Source organism: Gavialis gangeticus, unplaced genomic scaffold (genome assembly GCF_001723915.1).
Source record: "Gavialis gangeticus isolate Ggan-Ray unplaced genomic scaffold, GavGan_comp1, whole genome shotgun sequence".
Classification (NCBI taxonomy): Eukaryota; Metazoa; Chordata; order Crocodylia; family Gavialidae; genus Gavialis; species Gavialis gangeticus.
The window spans coordinates 51506433-51526123 of NW_017729030.1; the positions used below are offsets into that span (position 1 = coordinate 51506433).

At 38.3% G+C, this 19691-nt stretch overlaps 1 protein-coding gene across 11 annotated transcripts in view; it reads right to left on the reverse strand.

The window, feature by feature from the left end:
• LRBA (LPS responsive beige-like anchor protein) overlaps positions 1 to 19691 on the reverse strand; it is a 760533-nt gene that overhangs the window by 460201 nt on the left and 280641 nt on the right. For all 11 annotated transcript variants that reach the window (XM_019522192.1, XM_019522187.1, XM_019522186.1 and 8 more), the window contains one exon: positions 4634 to 4698. In XM_019522192.1, coding sequence (XP_019377737.1) covers positions 4634 to 4698 — 65 coding nt within the window. The remainder of the gene's footprint in view (positions 1 to 4633; positions 4699 to 19691) is intronic.

Consider the following 19691-nt stretch of genomic DNA (forward strand, 5'->3'; position numbering starts at 1 on the left):
CCCCCCCCCCCCCCAACTTGCTGGGTATTTTCTAGCTTTTTTGTAGTCCTGTGTTTTTTTGCAAGGACCAGGCTTTTTCATGTGGGAGCTACCAAGTCCACAGTTTCTGCAAAAATCACAAAATATCTAATTTGGTAGGTCCTTATTCATGAGCACTTATTGTTTCTTTTCAGCATTGGAACATAGTCCCCAAAAGTTAACTTGCCTTCAAAAACATGAGATTCTTTTTTAAAAATACTGTTTTTCAAATTGCCTTACAGAACTGACACAGAACATGAAAAATAGCATTTAAAAAACAGATACTTTTACTAAATATTCACAATATCTAATTTTTCTTTACAACAGTGAGAACTAGAAATTTACATCTGTTTTAAATGAAAACTGGGACTTTTGAGTAATAAGCTGGTTCTAACAGCTTGAGCCCTAAGAAAGATACCACACATTCATGGTATTGCAAGACTTAGAAACAGCCTAAATATTTTTGCCTTTTTTTGTGTGACTCTACCCTCTATTACTCTTCTGCAATTTTTCCTTGGTTCAAGAAAAAAAACAAATTTTAAAGAGGATTTAAAAAGCATATGCTGCGAGACATGTTATGTTTGTAGCACTATATAGACCTTATAGCAATGAAAAGCTAACGTATGCATTCAGGGTGCCTATAGCAAAACAAAGATAGTGGGTCCATAACACAAAAGTTCCTGTTTCAAACAGGAACTTCTTCACAGTGCTACACAGAACATATGAACACTTATATGTAGTGCTGCCAGAAGCATCTCTTGGTCCCCCAGCATCCCACAGTACTCTGCTGCAGTTCTACTTCCCAAAGTGGCCGACAGAGCTACTGCTGCCCCAGGGGACCTGTGCATGGGAGCAGTGTAAAAAGCAGTAGCAGGAGAAAAGGCAATTACTGCTGAGAAGAACAGCAGCAGCAAGAGCTTTTAAATGCAGCCACAAGTAAGGGGATGAGGAGAATGGTTCTCCTTGGCCTCATAACCTGAAGAGGTATGGGAGTGCAAGAGGAAGGCTGTCTTTGACAGTTACTTGTCCTGGTTTGGTTCCAATCTGGGTCCTAGAGCAGCAGCTGACCCTCTCCCCAGTCAGGAGTAGCAGCAGTGTTAAATACATCACTGGAAGTGACTGAGCTTACTGACAGGCTCCTTTGGGGGAAGGGCAAAGCAAATGAGCCCTACTGCCCCCTGGCTTAAATTGGGATGCACTGTACTAAAATATCTAACTTAACTGCACCTTCATCTAATAAGGTCACAGGCAAAATTATGTTTATTTCATCATTGTGTTAACTGCAACATGCCACATGTGCAATCAATTTATCACATGACAATGGCAAACCAGACACAAAGATATTCCATAAAAACATCAGATGGTGCTTTAATTTGGATGTGTGGTCTGTTAAGTCTTGCCGTGCAGCACAGAACTGGTGCTGGGCAACAAGCAAAGACTGGCTTTGCTGTGGGCACTCTGCAGGGGGTTGGTTCCTGGTCTGGCCAGCAAACCAGCTCAGGTATACTCACCTGGCCTACAGGGCCAGATAAGTTTGACAGTCCTGCTCTAAAGATACTGCTTGCGGCAAAAAGTCTCCAGTCTAAGACAAGACATGTAAAACAAATGAGAGAATATACATGGCCACTTGAAGAAGAAATCCACATTCACATCATTTCAATTACTCCAAGCTCCAAGCCATTGCTTACCTTTATAATCTGTTCTAACTTGCTATAGTTTTGAAGGACTTAAGCTTATAGCGATCTTTAGTAGCATGAGTGGAATTTACATACATTACTACACTAACTGTAATAAAAATTTACTGCACAACCTCATCAGCTTCTATCAATTATTATGCAATTGTACAATATGAACGTACCAACTAAATTCAACTTCTTTTTGCAAGAATAAGACTTGCTGGCACAGAAGTCCATAAGTTCCCCTGGCACAGAAGTCCATAAGCTCCCCCCACCCAGCATCTTTTACATGAAGATGCAGTTAACCGAGTTGCATGTAGAGTCAGTTAGTTCAGGGAATCCCAATTTCAAATGGTTATGGAAATGCAGCAAAACTTCCAGTACACTATTTCTAAAAAGAGTAAAATGGCCTTCAAAAAGAAATAAAGGAAGTTACCATGAGTTGCGATTGCTAAAGATAATACAACACACTGAAAAATGTACTTTGTTGTACTTTGAAAACAACAGTAGTGGAAGGGTGATGGACTGGATGACGTCTGAGACAGAAAAAACATATTGCTTTCAATTCCATGAAGTTTTATGCCTCCTCCCACCCCATTTTTTTTTCTTGCTTTCATTCTTATTATTGCTAGTGATATATACCCACCATAGTGTAATCACTGATTACACTAAGTTCATCCTTAGAGTTTACACCTTTCAAGTACCCGTAAACTTCTGTCTTCTCCCATCAGCAGCACCTTGTCATCTCTTAGCTAAATTTGCAGCACTTAATTCCTTATCGACAGGACTTTATGTATCTAGTGTGATCATACCGTCATGTAAGTGACCTCATAATATATCATTTTAAAGGGTGTTGGCTAAGTGATCTGAAATTTAAACCTTTCTTTAACATAAATGGTTTAATTTTTAGGGTTGCTGAGATAAAAAGTTTTGGAAAAAATACATATACTGATTTAGCATTTTTTCTGCCAATATCTTTTACTGGGCCAACTTCATAGTTGGGAGGAATTTCAGACAAACTTCCAAGCACAAGGTACCCTTTCTCCAGACTTAGGTCAGGGGAAGGATTGAGGAAGGTTACTTTGTATCCAAAAGTTTTTTTTAAATTTGTCCCAATTATGCAGCTGGTCCTGTAGAAGATATAACCCAAAACAATCTTTGCTTCTCACACTTCCTGGATACCATCACTCCAACACTACCATTAACTTAGAAAAAGCAAGTTAAGCATGCTAATAGTCTATATACAAACGGAAGAGAGAATAAAAGGACACATTTTTACAAATTGCTTCTTCTCATCTGTTGAGGATTGGATTCCCAGTTTACAGAACAACTGTATCACTTGCGTCAGGCATGAAATGAAGTAAGAAATACTTGATTCAGATATCTTCTACTAACCAAAGCCATGTTTTCTAGTTTTTGAAAGATAATTTGTTCATGAGCATAGCTCGACCAATTCTACAAAGTCTAGGCCATAAATTACCCATGTAATTTATACGGGGTTCCCATCTGTGTAAAAAAAAAAAGGTAATAAGTCTTTAAAAGAAAACAGTCAACTGAATATCTTTACAGATATGATCTCTGAAAATCTGATTTAGATGATGAGAGGATCTTTTTGGTGAATGTTACTTACAACTACGACTCCATAACTAATTTGTTAATGATACTCATCTTACCCAGCTGAATCCAACATGGTTGTTTACGTGTGTAGAGGAGAACCGTGTTATCTATACTAATAAAACATTAATCAAGGGCCAAATTTATGGCAGGCACTCTATAAATGAGGTCAAGGAATGTCAGACACATAATCAGAAACAACTACAGAGTAGATCTTAGCACAGTAACTGAACACCTTCTTTACTTTTCTTTGGCCCTTGGGATCAAGACTGGTAGCAGAACATTCTTATCCACCTTGGAATTATATTCCTCTAGCCATAAACCCAAGCAAACTCAACCATAAAAGGTTTCATTATTTTTGAGAACCTCTGCAAATTTTAAAAGAAAAAATTTTAAATAGTTATTATCTCTATTCATTAATATTTCAAAGATTCTTTTCTATTGCATTATTTTCTATCATTTGACAGAAAAAGTTTATCCTCTTTTCATTCTGATTATGTCAACACATATCCTAATCTTACAAAGTTGATTTTTACTATGTTCTTCACTTGCTTTTGTTGTAAATTCAAGTTTTGTTTTGTTTTTAAATAGAAAAATGCCGTGTCATGATGCTCTCCAGTTAACTCATTAGGGCTTCTTAAGAAGCCTTCAGAGAAAGTAAAAGTTGCTCTTTGTCTGCTTTACTAATCAATTGCTAATGAAGGAAATATTGATAATTCTGATGAGTCAAGTCCGCAAGCCAAAGTTCACGGCCCTGTCCCCTGCTCTATCATTTCCAATAAATCTCAGTAATTTATATAGAGTTATTGATAGAACATTAAACCCTGGTGATAACGTTAAGAGGGTTTAGATTTTTTAAGCATTTGTAGTCATATATTACATTATCCACTTCAGTTCTACTGTATAATGAGTATGTGGAAGGTTGGCTGAATATAATATAAATTTTGGAGATAAAAATTAGAAATACTTGCACTTCAACCCAACTACACTGAAAGGATTAATAGGAATTATAGTGTCCATTATATGAGTCCAAATAGGAAGAAAGAAAATCTATAAACACATTGCTGATGCGGTATACTTAACATATCTACCAGAAGAACTAAGTTTCTATAAAAAAAAAATATTAAAATATTTAGACTAGCAAGAGTATTAAAGGGATGAAATACTTGTTTGCAAAACTTATACTGATTGACTAAAGAGACCTGCACTCCTGGTCGGTAATATAAGCAGGAGAAAGTATTAGTGACTACAGATTAAAAATCATGTGCCTCACAAAGTGCAGAAAGGTAAAATGAGAGAGCCATCAAATATTTTTACATAGTTACCTTCCCTCGTTGACAAGTTCAATAAAGGCTAGGCCTGCATTCTTCTGTATTGAGTTCTGCCACTCCTATAAAATTGAAGAGAAGGAAGAATAAATGAGTTGTGTAAAAAATTAAACAACAATATACCATTTCTAATCAAAATTATCAGACTATAATAAAGGCATTTTCTTTGTACTTTCAACAACTTCCATCTTCACCAATTACATTTTAAAACATCACATTGAATGCAATTTTAGAAGGAATCCACCATTAGTATGAAGAAATAATGAAATGGCACTAATTTAAAGTTAGTCACAAGTTCCCAGAAAGAACGTTAGACTGTCGCATTTTCTTCTTTTGACTCCAGTTTGTTTATTTGCCTCTTTAAAAATATGTCACACAAATTAAACAAGCAGGCCAGTGCCTACAGTTGTTACGTTTTGGGTCAGCAAAATTAGTTAATGTAGCCCAGGTATTTGCTACACTTCTTTCAGTTTAAATTTTAAGCCCTACATTTTCACATTCATTATGGTTTTCCTTACTGTTTAAGCTATTAATTTGACTATGTATTGGTTACACTGATGCCATCTCCTTACTTCCCAATCATAAGGCCATCTATCAAATCCCTTCTACATTTTCATGTCCTCTAGTATTAGATCATGGATACACACTTTCTTTTCAGATATCTGCCTCTATTAGAACTTCTTTTCTAATAGAGAAGTGCAACAGAAGTACACCATACTGTATATTCATCAGATCCACTGGGATCTTTAAGAGTAACAGAACTTCTCCCTATACACAGTGTGTGTTTTATTGAATGCTACCTGGTCCAGTATCACATGCTACCTTTAAACATTCCGTGAACAGAAGGAAGAGGGTTCTTTTTCTGCCAATAAATCCTTTAATGGCAGATAGATGCTCTGGTCTTACACATGCTTATCCAATCTCCATATCTAGCTTTCAAGATTTTTTTTTAAGTTTGGTACAATTAAAAATCATGTCTAGTTTTTATTTTGGTTCTCAAAGCCATGGTCACTCATGTCAGCACTACTATCTTGCCTTTTTCACCTCACCAATATTAATAATAAATCAATAAAAAAATGAAAAATTCTGAAGATTTCTTAAGATCAGTAGGATATTTTGAAGCACAGGATTTTTTCCACCTGATCAAGTCAGCAGGTGAAAAAAAGGTCACCTTATTTTGCCCTTTCATTTATTACAACAGCACACAAATTATAATTACATCATCTTTTTCAGTCAGTGGCTTACACATTAGATCACACAAAAATCAATAGCTCAGCATTGTTTTTTTTCTGCTTTAAGTATCAAGCAAGACAAAACATAAAGTATTTAGATTTCAAACTCCACTGCGTGTTTTATAGAACATATTTTAGCTGAGTCCTCATTTTGTTGCAACATGAGTGTCCTGAACACTTGTCAAGGTTACTATCTATAACATGACTAAACAGGTTATTTGCATCCTAAGTGCAATGACTGACACAGAAATCACAGGCAAAAACAGCATTCTGTCCAATTGTCAGAAGCTGGCATCAGACCATCCTGGAAGAGCCTAACAAGAAGCCCAAAACATCTCTATGTTTAAGACTACTGATCCAAAAAAAGAAGTTCCCCTACCTGCACTGAAGTAGGGGAAAATAGTTGCTACAAAATGGCAGCGCCTCATGAGATGACGCTGAAGGGCTTCAGGCAGCCCAGAGAAGAAAAGAACATGTTTCCCAGGGCAGCCACATTAGAGAGTAAAGAAAGTGGGGAAAAAGGGAAATAAATATTGGTTTGGACTTCTTCCTAAGGTTTAAATCAGCTAAGATACTCAAGAAACTCCAACTCTAGACAGGCCATTAAAGAAACGGAGGCGTCTAAAGTGTACACTACCATTTATTCCCTCAGGGCCAGGATACAAGGAGGAGTGGGACTCTAAGGTAGGGGTGCCAAACATACAGCCTGTGGAGCCATACAATTCAGCTAGTGGGTTTCTGGACAGGCTCTGGTCCTACACACTGCATACAATACACAGGCTAGACCTGCCACCACATACACTGCAGGCAACACAGGGCGTCAGTCTGGGTAACTGCATGCAGCCCATACCCAAGCCCCATGTGCAGCCCCATGTGCAGCACCAGGTCCAGCCCACATGCTGTGGGCAGTGTATGCCCAGTGTCAGCCCTGGGGTCCTTGTGCACAGGGAGCCCAGCAGCCAGCCACTCCAGTACGTGGCATGCAGGGCTAGACTGCCCATGTGTGCTGCACAGCAAAGGGCATGTGTTCCACGCAGCACTCCACCCAACAGCCCTGCGCACAGGTTCCAGGCTGGACAGGGCACCATACAGAGCAATCACCCTGGGCAGGTCCCCAGTACTATGTGCCATGCATGCAACATGCATAGGTCTCAGGGCTCACTGTGCACGTGGCCCTGGGGGCTGGCACAGGGCACATGCTGCCCATAACATGTGGGCTGAACCTAACAGTGCATGTGGCACAGTGGGTTCAGGGCATAGATTGCATGCAGTGCCCTGGACCGACCCCCTGGGCTGCCTGCAGCACTGGGTCCAGCTCATGCATCACTGGCAGCACGTACCCCATACCGGCTCTGGGGATTGGTGCGTGCAGGGCTTCATTCAGGACCCAGTGCTGTGGGCACTCTGCAGGGGGTTGCTCCTGGGCTGGCCAGCAAACCAGCTCAGGTATACTCACCTGGCCTACAGGGCCAGATAAGTTTGACAGTCCTGCTCTAAAGATACTGCTTGCGGCAAAAAGTCTCCAGTCTAAGACAAGACATGTAAAACAAATGAGAGAATATACATGGCCACTTGAAGAAGAAATCCACATTCACATCATTTCAATTACTCCAAGCTCCAAGCCATTGCTTACCTTTATAATCTGTTCTAACTTGCTATAGTTTTGAAGGACTTAAGTTTATAGTGATCTTTAGTAGCATGAGTGGAATTTACAGATATTACTACACTAACTGTAATAAAAATTTACTGCACAACCTCATCAGCTTCTATCAATTATTAAGCAATTGTATAATATAAATGTTCCAACTAAATTCAACTTGTTATTGCAAGAATCTTTCCTTTCTCCATCATACTATGCGCTAGCCTTCATGTGTTTTATAAACTTTGTTGTTATTGTTCCTACCTTCCTATCCACAGCTCTCATTACTGTCTTCTTATTGCCATCACTACACTGTTTCAAATTAGTCTAAGTATTTTTCAGTAGGTATTCTTCACTTTATTAGGAGATACCTGGCACCATTTGGGGTGTTGTTATTAATGAACAAAAGCACATCTGTAATTAACTCTAAAGCTTTTTCTACCTTAAATCACATATTAAATGTTTACCATTGTATAATAATGTATTAATATATGATGAAACTTGTGGAAAAACATATAATGGACTATAGCTCAAGGAAAGCAAATTAAAGATACATTGTGTTCTATGACAACATCCATCTGTTTCTTCATCCTAACAATGGCTTTTTCTTTTTCAGTAGCACTCACTACAATGCTTTAAAATCTAATTGGTGAAGATGGACATTGCCAGAAGTGAAAAGAAAAAGCATTTATCATGATGCATCTCAGCATTTTTCTACACATCACAGACAATTATCAAAGGCAGCATTAGTCTAAACAATTTCCTAAGCTACAGCTGAATGCACCCTACAGCTAGTTTTAATAGTTGAAAGAAAAGCTTAATGGTCATAGTCTTTCATGATCAATTCTATATTTCACCACACTACATACACCTCTACAACAATTACACTCTATGCATACTGCATTATTATATCAACATCTTAGTTATCCAACTCCCAAAGGTGTTGGTGAAAAACACGTTAAAAGCCTCAAACTCAACCACTAATGCAACTAAATAACTACAAAACACATTTCAGCACTTTAAAAAGGAATGACTGTAAGAACAGATCAACAAAGTCAATAATTTCATACCTGTCCTAGCTGTACCTAATTGCCCATCAGTTCCTATGGCTACCCCACTTCTACAGTGATGCAAGTTGCCAAGTTATGATTGCACAAATGCCAGTATAGTCTTTAAAATGCATGCCTAAAAATAATTCAGACAATGCAGACTCAAATGAATTTGGAAATAAATGGAAAACAAAAAGACAATGCATAAAATAAGAGGTCCTGGAGCTCTGAAAGCAGCAAAAATCCCTAATACCATATCTTTATATAAGGTGGGAAAAGTCCTGTCTAGCTCTAAGAGGAGATGCACTAAAAACCAAAGCACACTAGGAAATCCAACACAGATTCTACCAAACAATTTGGAGCCACTAAGATCAACCTACCCAGAAAATCTGGCGGACAGATGGGCAGAAACACCCAAGCCAAAGGCTCCCTTTGCCCTAATACATGATTTCCAGCAGGAGGGTAGAGCCACTCAGCCTCAAGGCAACTGGCAACTGTCAATCCCTTGCTGCCACATAGAAGAGCTACTCCTTGGGACTCTAAAAAACAGTTCACGTAGGAGATAAATGGATCCTCATCTTGCTCACTGCTTTTTGTTACTTTTTCCTTAAGAATAAGATGCTCTCCGGTTCTCTAAGTCAAGTATAACTACACATTTCCCTTAGGTAAAGTTGCCTTCAAGAGCCACAGATTGAGCATGAGTAAGCTATTCTTTACAAATGAAACAAGCCAAATGGTTTCCTTCATTTACACACATAAAATTGCCCATCTTGTTGATACTTCAGTATGGAGAACTATGTTTTGGTTCAAATTTACACTTAAGTCTACGAAATGCACAGACAGGATGATGCCACCCCTCCCGCCACATACACACTGTATAAGGAACATTATAGTTTAGAAAATGTTGTTTAATACATATGCTTTTTCCTTTGTAATTTCATCACACACATTCCAAGAACATTTCCTTTATGACAGTGATAAAATAAAGAAAAATCCAAATGTTATTTGAAACTAGTATGTACTGTATACAGAATGTGTACAATCAAAAGTAATATTAATACATTTCATTGTTACTTTTTTTAGAAGCAGGTATTCACAAATATTTCAATTAAAGGAACAAAATATTTCTATGTTATACAATAAGTTGAATCAAGCTTTTTTTAAACCATAAAAATATAAACTTCTTAAGCTGCCCTATAGATACATGGTAACCGATGTTTTAAGTTACCACATTATTATACAACTAGGAGTCTTTTATATCTTGTCATATATATCAAATGCATCTTCCACTTTTGATAACCCCTTATAACTACTTTTTATTTACATTAGTTAGACTCCAACAACTCAGTAGTATTTTTGAAGCATTAGACTAAAGTCTTAAAATTCATGAGAAAAATGTAGCAAATTTACCACTGCTTCATCCTTCCCAATAAAGTTCTGTGATTTTTTCATAACTGAAATAAATTCTTAAACAAGTGAGAAGGATGACTTCAATCTTGACAACTGTGAATGGGGCACTAAGGAACAGGGTGGGAAATGTGTTAACATATGACTAAAGAGACATATTATACACTAGACTAAAGGTCAAATCTGCTCGAAAACTTGCTCATACAAAGATATAGTAATCTCTAAGTGCCTAAAGTAAACTATCAAGAACTTTTCAACAGTGTTTGTACTTGGTGTCAGCACTCTCTCAGCACCACATCTACCACAAGCTTCAGTAAATTCAGCAATAAAGTATATATAGTGAAATGTAGATTATCTCAGTGAGTTTTTCATAATAGAGAGAGAAAATTACACATTAAAGTGACACACTGTCAACCTAAAAAAAATTCTACACAAAGTAGAGTTAAATTGCTTTAATGCATAGTGCTCTGAAAATAGCAAGAATGAAATCCTTTTGCCACTGAAGTGTTGAGGCCAATATCTCAAAGCAAGTTTTTAGTCAAATTAAGGAGAAGATAGGAAAAGAGCTTGGGAATGGCCTGTATTAAAACTCTATAAAAACTGTAAAACTATACATCTATGATGTCCTAAATGTAAGTAGTGAAGAAGCACTTTCAGAGCAGTTTGTAATGTGTGCATCTATACATGCACACAACCACAAATAAAAGTGAAAATTAAGACTTGAAAATGCTCTAAAAATTTAAAGATTTTAATTAACAAAATATACTATGCTATGTTACACAGTCAGGCATCTAACTGCATCTGAACCTGAGCAATTATGAAACAAAGTAGTTTGCAAATACTACTTAGTTTTACTCCAACCATGCAGAAAATAGCTGAACTGCTAGCAGAAATATGACACAAAAGTCAATGGTGTTTTTGGATATACTCAGCATGGTACTATTCTACACTAAACAATGGACCCTCTATGAAAGCCTTAACCTAGCGTCAATCTAACCAAGTCAAGTTCTCTCACTAATCAATACAGAGGATTTAATTTCAATAAGGGTGATAAAAGTTGCTCTAACCCTACCCAGCTACAAGCTCTCAACAGATGATCATCATTAAGCCTCTATCAGGGTTCCACGTACTGAGGCTGTACAAATGTGTCCTATTAGTACATGGTCCGTTTGTTTGGCAACTCCAGTCTTCAAGACAAATGGCAGCTGCTGCCCTTGGAGGTCTGAAGTCAAGTCTTTAGGGAATCTCAAAGCCCAACTGGAAAAAGCAAGGCCTGTTCATTAGAGACAGCTCCAGGGGAAACTTGCAGGGCTGCCATTAGAACTATATAAAAGAGCTAATTATTTTTATAAGACTTTAAAAATATCAAATGCACTCAAATACAATAAAAGGTACTTACTACTTGCATTCCATTTAAATGCATTGCTTTTCATCAAAAACCAGTGAGTGACAGTACACAACTAAATCTTTTCTGTTAAGCAATTTTAATAAGTATGTCACCGAGGTGAAAATTGCATAAAAAATTAATTGGATGATAGTCTTTAGAGCATTGCTAAAAAGTTTGCATTTGATATGAAGTTAGGCTGATTGTATTTTGATTCTTTGTGAGTATACACACTCCTAAAAATGCAAAAAAGCAGTTACAGCAAAAACTCAAGTGTTACAAGAACTCATCTGAGCAAACTGCATCAGTGATTCTGATGTTTTAAATCCATACCGATTACTAAGAATTAGTAAGAGTTGGAAGGGCTAACTGCATCCTAAAATGTATTTGGTCCAATGAATATCAAAACTTAACACTGAGCAAAATACAGTAAGAAAAGCTAAAGACAAAAGACACTCTTCCCAGAAATCTCTCCTTATTTTATGCTGGAGAATGTGTAGTCCTTGGAAAATAAACTTTACTTATATTTGAAAAAATGTAGTTAGCTATGCAATAGAATCAATATATCACATTCTGAAATACTTTGCCAGTTGTATGCCATAACAATGCCGTATTGTATTGAATTCACACAGGTAAAAATAGGTCACAACTACAGAATATTTATTTCACAGTAACAACTTTTTCAAAAAGTATTATTCATTAGTGTTCCTTAATCTATTCTTGCATTCATATTACTTTCTGACAACCTAATTCAAAACAGCAATTACAATCATAGTCCTCATGTAAAAAGATGACAGAAAGCAACTATGTTAAACCAGTTTAAAGAATGAAACTGTAAAGAAAACAGATTAGGAATGATTTATATCAATGCCTAGTGCTGAAGTTAATTACAACTGCCCCAATAAAATAGTGCCTTTATTATTGTACAGCAAGTAATGACCTTAGATGCAGAAAACAGAACTCTTTCTGCTGACTTTTGCATGCTCAATCCCACAGCACACTACATTAAGAATTAAACAAGTACTAAATAACCCATACGAACCAGCAGCTTTTAACTAAAAGCAGAAGACTCCCCTGCTGTTTAACTATTTGGGGTATCTCATTGTGACCAGTGCTTCCTATAAACTGGTATTATGTTATGTGGTAAATACCTAAAATTGCCCTATAATGAGAGTTTAATTTCAATACTTAAAACTTGAGTTTAACTCGCAACACACTTTTACAGATTTTAAAAATAAATTATGTATATATTAAATTGAGTCAACTAACTTACTAAAGCTTTAGTATTAAACTGAATTAACCTAAGCACAATGCCCATGCTGCCAAATATACATTTGCTATACCATAAGTTTATACAAATGTGACTTTTCCCTTCTCTGTGCAAGTTTCTCCTAAAACAGACAAACCTACATGCAGACACAAAATGGCAAGATTAATTTCATACTTCCACAAGCTCTTCCAACCAGTTGCAGTCACTGTAATTTGTGGGAATGCACTATTTTGGAGCAGGGGTTGTCCATCAGGAAACAAAATTAACCTTACATCACCAGAACATTCATACATGCCAACCAAAAAAAGAAACAACCTTATGAAGTGTAATACTATTCATTCACCAGAAGATGGTGACAAACAAAATGTCATATTTCAAGGTGCACGTCAACAGAATTCCTAGACAAAATATTCTTATTGTAGCATTTTTAGACCTTACATTAAAAATTATAGTGCTCCTATAAAGGCATGTGCTGTATGAAATAAGAGATGAGTGATATCACATCCATAGACATTACATTAAGAACAGGCCGACTACTCTAGGTCGAATGCTAATCCCTCTGCCTTCCATATCCAGCAACAGACAATATTTGGGTAAAACTGAACTAGAGGTTCACCAGTTTTAGACACAGAATTTAGCCTGAAGGAAGAGACAGTAGCCCATCTACCCAGTCACTATCTTTCAGCCGACAGTTGCCATGATTCATCTTGGAATGACATAAGGGGTCACATCTGAGTTCAGCTACTAGGAAAGCTTTTCCTCTGTAAAGTTTCCGCCCCAGGTTCTTTCACCAACAGCTATTGTCAATGCTGAGAATGGTGACAGTACGCTGAGAGGAAGCATAGCTCAAGTGCCACCTGAACCCACTTTTTAATTCCACATATAACTGCATGAATCATCAGGGTGCCAAATAATGTCAGAAACAGGGAAGAAATTAAAGGAAACGGAATTAAGGGGAAGAGAAAGGAATTATAAAAAAAAAAAACAAGGACATCGAAAGGGACAGAGGCTGAACAAATAGAAAACTGAACAAAGAAAAAGAAAAGACTTTACATACAGAATGTGATGGTGAAAGCTGGTAGATGTACCATTGTTAAATTGTTTAGAACAGGAAGCTAACTCTAGAATGATAGTATATCAACATAATTACCTCTCACTGATTTCAGTGCTCTCTTGCTGGCCAGTACCTTTTAATTTTTTGAGTTTTTTTGTAAAATTAACAGAGACTACTTTGGGAAAGGCCACTAGTTAATTACCATGCCAGACAAACCACAACACACTGACAGAAGTACAGCTGGGCGGTGACAGACTGATACCACTCAGAGCAACCTCCATCACCAGAGCAGCGGCAGTTGTCCTGCCCAGCATCAAATAAGCTTAAACTAAATGTATTAGCATTCAAAAAAAGTGTCTCCTGAATAGCTTAAACACACTGAAAGATTCCTCTGTTACTCATTCCCCCCATCTCAGCTTTGTTTTAATTTTAAAACTTGCTTTGACTGCATAAAAATATACATGAAACTATCACTAGGAGCACATGTATAATTGTCTCCAGATAGCAGAAGTAGCTATGTTATTTGAATGACGGGGTCTTTAGGACATTTTGTATAAAACCCTTACCAGACCTTCCCTCAAAGTTTCCAAATCCTCCATTTGTTTTAACTTTGCATCTATCAAATCCCTTCCTAACCAAGCTCTTCTGAAAAGATTTAACAAACAAGCAAGTAAAGCAAAGCAAAAGTCAGAGAACCAACATGATGACATTTGCTGCTATTTCATTACTCACTCTGTTTACATGTTCTATTCCCTTCTCTAGTCCTGTGCCTGTCCCATTTACTTAGACTCCAAGCTGTCTATACTTGCACAGTAGGGCCCCATTCTCACTCGGGTGCTACTACAAATTACCACAATCAAAGTGGCAGATAATAATGCTCAGCTACATTAGGTATCTGGTATTCCACAGAACTATCCACTGACTTATTCACATGGTTTACAAAAGAAAATTTAAAGACTTCCCTTCTGTAAATGTGGAGATGAAACTAACCAGTTCTTTAAGTAAATATGAACAGGTCCTCGAGAAAGCAAAACAAGATTCCCCTTCCACATAAACGGCTCAGAATTAGCAAACATTAGGATCTAATATGACAGTAATTCTCCCCAATTTCATATTTATGATTGATTTGGTAGTGAATTATATTATTCTGCTTCAGTGAAGGATCTCAAGGCAATTTATGAAGAGTAACAAATTACATCACACAAATTTATTTGATTTATACATATTTTATTCCTGACCAAGGTTCAGAGCAGCTTACAGAAGAAATAAAAATAACTTGTAAAACAAATGAACAAGAAAACAAAACAGGAGAGGCAAAATAACTTCCTGAAGTCACCAGAGCATTTAAATAACCCATGCAGTAATCCCTCCAACAATATTCCAGTTTAGCCTTGCCTGCTAAATGGCGGCTCAAATAGGAGTGCTATATTCCTTACAGTGCTATATTTAGATTCATGACAATGCTCCCAGAGCAGAAGAAAAAGGTGCTAGAAGTGATTCTACAGAGGTTGAACAACATGCCCATGAGTTAAACAGCAAGTTAGATTTAACTACTAGTCAATGCTTCCTTTAGCACATTATATTAAAGATGTAAAACACCATCAGTTTTCTTAACAGCTTTGCTTGGAAATTCTTAACAGCTTTGCTTGGAAGTTTAAAGCAAAGAAACAATGCAGTCAATTAACACAGAAACAAAACTGTTCCGTCTGTTCTTCTATTTCTAATTTGTGTATAATCAGAGACAAGCGCTGCCTTGCTCTACATTTTCCATAATCTTGTACTCCTCCCTTCACAAGCCTTTCTCCATAGTCCCAAATTAAACAGACTAGCTGTAAAACAGCAGGGGGTGAAATTAAAGCACACTTTATTTTCAGAGGTCTCCACACTTATAGGCTGACTTCCTGTCAGGAAGAGTTCCATTTCACTGCATAGCCCAATCAGCAGGGAGCTCACAGAATTAAGTGCCAGTTGATATTACTTTGTTTTGCATTTACCACCCATGAGAATATTGTTCAAAGATCTAGTTAGAAAGCCAGCATGGTATCATCCTTCTGACTAGACTGCTAAACCACAGGGTGTGCTCTCTTTGCACAAAATTCACCTTAAATGGTGGTGTTTTTCTAAGTCCTAGTGTGCTGGTGAAGCAACAGGATGCCTTTTACTTCAGAAAAATCTTGCTTCCGTAGCTAAATTATGATCCTCTAGTTCACATCTGCAGCAGAGTATTTGTACTGGAAATTAAGTTATTTTAATGCAAGCTTCCAATTTATGTAACAGTTTACTCTCCTCCCCAAACATATCAAAATAAAATGTATTCATGCATCATACACATACTCTACAGCAGAACTCTAAGGGATAGACTTTCAAACTGAAGTAGATCTGCTCTATGTACATAAATGGCTAAAACACCTCTTTTGGATTTCTGACCGCAGTCAAATGAATATCATTTTGAGATGACTTGCTTTGTTCCCTTTTAAAAGGGTCAATCAAAACACCCTCATCAGAATGAGGTAGATTACAACTAGTAACGATCACAACCACACAAAACAACTGAAACAATAGGTCATTAACATTTACTCAAAACCATGCAGTAGGAAACTGTTTGGCGAGATGATTTTATGACCATCTCTAATTTCTGTGATAAATTATTTCAAACAGGGTTCCTTTCCCATCCCTGAATTATTTTAGTTACCCAAATTTAAAATCTATGCTTATTCCTCAAAGTATATAATCTCTTTCACAGAAACAGCTTTGAATGTGAAAGCTCCTATCAAAATTAAAATGGATCACTTTCAGCATTCGTGTGGCTAACCATTAAAAGGCTACATATTCATATGTATCTGAATTCCTGGCCTTTGTCCATTTTGATACAGTAATTACACAATCACATAAGGTCTCTCAAACCAAATGTACTTTTCCTTGTCTATTTATAGACCATGAAGTTTACAGTTAATTTTTAGCCAGCAGCAGTCTTTTTGTTATGCAATTCACAACATGACCTTTGCATGCCAGCAAAATATTCACTGTTACTATTAGTTATCCCATTCCATGCTGTGCAAGAATGGGTTAGACTAACTTTTAGAGCTTTATATGTATATGAGGAATGGGAGCATCAGATAAACACATGGCTAAGGTTACAGAAAAAATACATAATAATATACTGCACTGAAGACTGGATGCTTAACTGTAATTTACCACAGACTGCCCAACTTAAAAAAAGTTTGGTCTTACAGAGAGCTGGTCCACAGGACAGATCAGGCCCACTGACTGCTACCTCCCGCCCCCAGCATGCCAGATCTGGCACTCATTCCAGTGCCTGCCAGATGACAGACTGGTCTGGAAGATGCCACATGTGATTCCTGAGCTAGGAATAGTGCTGTACGTGGTACCCCCTCCTACCTGTCTGGGACCTGTGCTGCACTGCGTGCAAAGTGGTGCCCAGACTGGCTGGAGTGGGTGGCCAGGTCAGGCAACATGTGTGGTGTGGCACCCTCTCCGACTGGTCTGGGATCCATGCTACACACCCCCATCTGGACTGTATTACATACAGCACTAGTTTGGGCTCTTTTGGGATCTGTTGCACATGACTGGGCACCTGCCTCCTGTCATCCAGCAGTCAGATCAGGGGGGCCGTGCCCCCGGGAGGACTCCGGCACAGCCCCCGCAGTCCTCCCAAGGGTGTGGGCAAGCCCCTGAATTGCTTGCTTGATGACAGGATGTGGGTGCTGCTGGCTGGGACCGGTGGTGAAGGTGGTAAACTTGGCTTCAAAACTTTTGAAACGTTTCGAGTTCTCTTTTTTTGTTTCAAAGCTGTTTCAAAGGTTTTTGTTTCATTTCAATTTCGCTGTTTCAAGCTTGAAATGCATCAAAACAGCTTCAAAACGAAATGCCGGGTGAGATTTCGCACTGCCCTAGTCACCAGCGTAACTGTTAAGTGTTCATTCACCACATCAGTAAGTGAAGAACAGAGATTACTATTCATGTAATATTGATCTATTAATCTTGGCACATTTTTAATCTATTTCAACAGTTGGTGTATAAGCAAGGGTTAAATTATGTGCCTTCACTGATTTCTAGTTCTGACCAAAATGTCATGGGTTCTAAATCCCCAAGTCCAAGGAAGTAAATATTATATTTTCTAAATGTTTGTTGAAAAGGTAACTGCACATCCAATGTCTATATACCTTCTATGTTAAATTGTTTTTAGTAAAAAAGAGCATATCTGCTAAAAACTAGAAAGGCTTAAACATTTTATTTGTTAGCCACACTGACAGTAAAAATAAGTCCACATATTTGTTAGGTCATCCACTCCACAATTGCCTAAAATGTATGTAGAAAATTAACAAATCTTGCCTCTAGCAGACCATGTGGGAAGGAACTGAGTGACTCATCTGAGATTAGGCAGACGAGGTTCTTTAAGCAGATTCTTAATCCTTAAAATTTTTCTTTAGCCTACAGTGTCACTGACATTTTCAAACAAATCATCACACCAATTACCTGGAAGAATACTAAAGACTCCAAATGTCAGGAAGCAACTCTAACCAAAACTCAAGCTGAAAAGATTTAGTATTTGTCTTCTCAAAATACCAGTCTTTTACTATTAAGACAGACAGCTCAGATCAGAATTTTACCTGTAAATTAACATGGAAAATGATAACAAATGAAGTAAAGAAGCCACTTTGACCTGAAGGCAGAACAATTTAATTAGTTTATACAAAACCTGGAACATTTCTACAGTACACGGCTTTCCTTTTTACTAGATGACTATGCAGTTCTCCAGACTAGCACAAAGACGCTAGGTAAAGTTTCCAGCAATTGCTATCTGCCAGCCTTGGGTGAGGTGTCAAAATTTCACTTAGTCTGCAGTAGATGTGATTTTAGAAAGATGTTGCCCCTGCAGTGGCAGACTGACGGTGGGGAAGAAGGTCAGAGAGGGCCCTGGCCCCTGAGCACCAGCCTGGGGGGGGTGGGCGGGGGTGCCAGCCAGGCCCTTCAGTGCTGTAATCAGTGCCATAGCAAGGTGGGGGGGGGGAAATGTGGCAGAATGCCATCTCTGTCTCTCCCCAAAACTCTGCTATGGGACAATCTGGTTACCAGGATCACTGCAAAAGGCAGACTCCTTTGCCCCATCTCTTCAGGAAACGCCAAGTTGTAACCTAAGCAGGATACATTCCTGAGGGAGGAGGGAAACCTGCTCCCTCTGCTTAGGTGACTAGCATCACATACCTGGGTCTGGGCCTTAAACTCCTTCTTGTTCTAAGCAATGCCAGCAAGACTGGGAGGGGGCTAAAAACCCTGCCAGTCTACCTGGCAACCAGTGATGCATTTCAAATTGGTTGACTGGCAGCCAAAAGTTGTTGGCCTTCATTGGATCAGGTAAATGAGGTCATAAGGGTTCTATAAGAGAAGGACTGCCCAGGAGGAGGGGCAGTAGCCATGATGAAAACTCAGAGAGAAGCTGAACCATCTGAAACTTGCTCTCTCTCTTGAAACTCATGATCAATGAACTGCCTGCCTCCAGAGGGAATCTCCACCTGCCTCTGGATGATACGCGAGAGTAAGCTGCGTGAAAGCTAACTAGATAAATAGCTTGCAGTAACAGATGCGTAATCAAAGGTTACCATGCCTTTTTTCTCTAAGGGATTTCTCTGACATTGCTCTACCCTGTACCCTATTCCAAACCTACTCCTTGTAACCAATAAAGTTCTGCTTTGTACCTAGCGTGGGAGACTTACTGGGAGAGGGTCTAAATCAGGGGTCAGCAAAATGCAGTCCGGGAACCAGATGCGGCCTGCCAGGCCATTCTATCTGGCCCGTGGGGCCCCTAAAAAATTTAGAAAATTAATATTAATGTGCCCTGGGCTGCCTATCATGTGGCCCTCGATGGCTTGCCAAAACTCAGTAAGGGACCCTCTGCCCAAAGGAATTGCCCACCCCTGGTCTAAAGGGTCCAGCCTTTACACCAGTGATTCTCAACCAGGGTGCTCTGGGTGCCACAAAGCTCCTTTGAAAGATGGCAC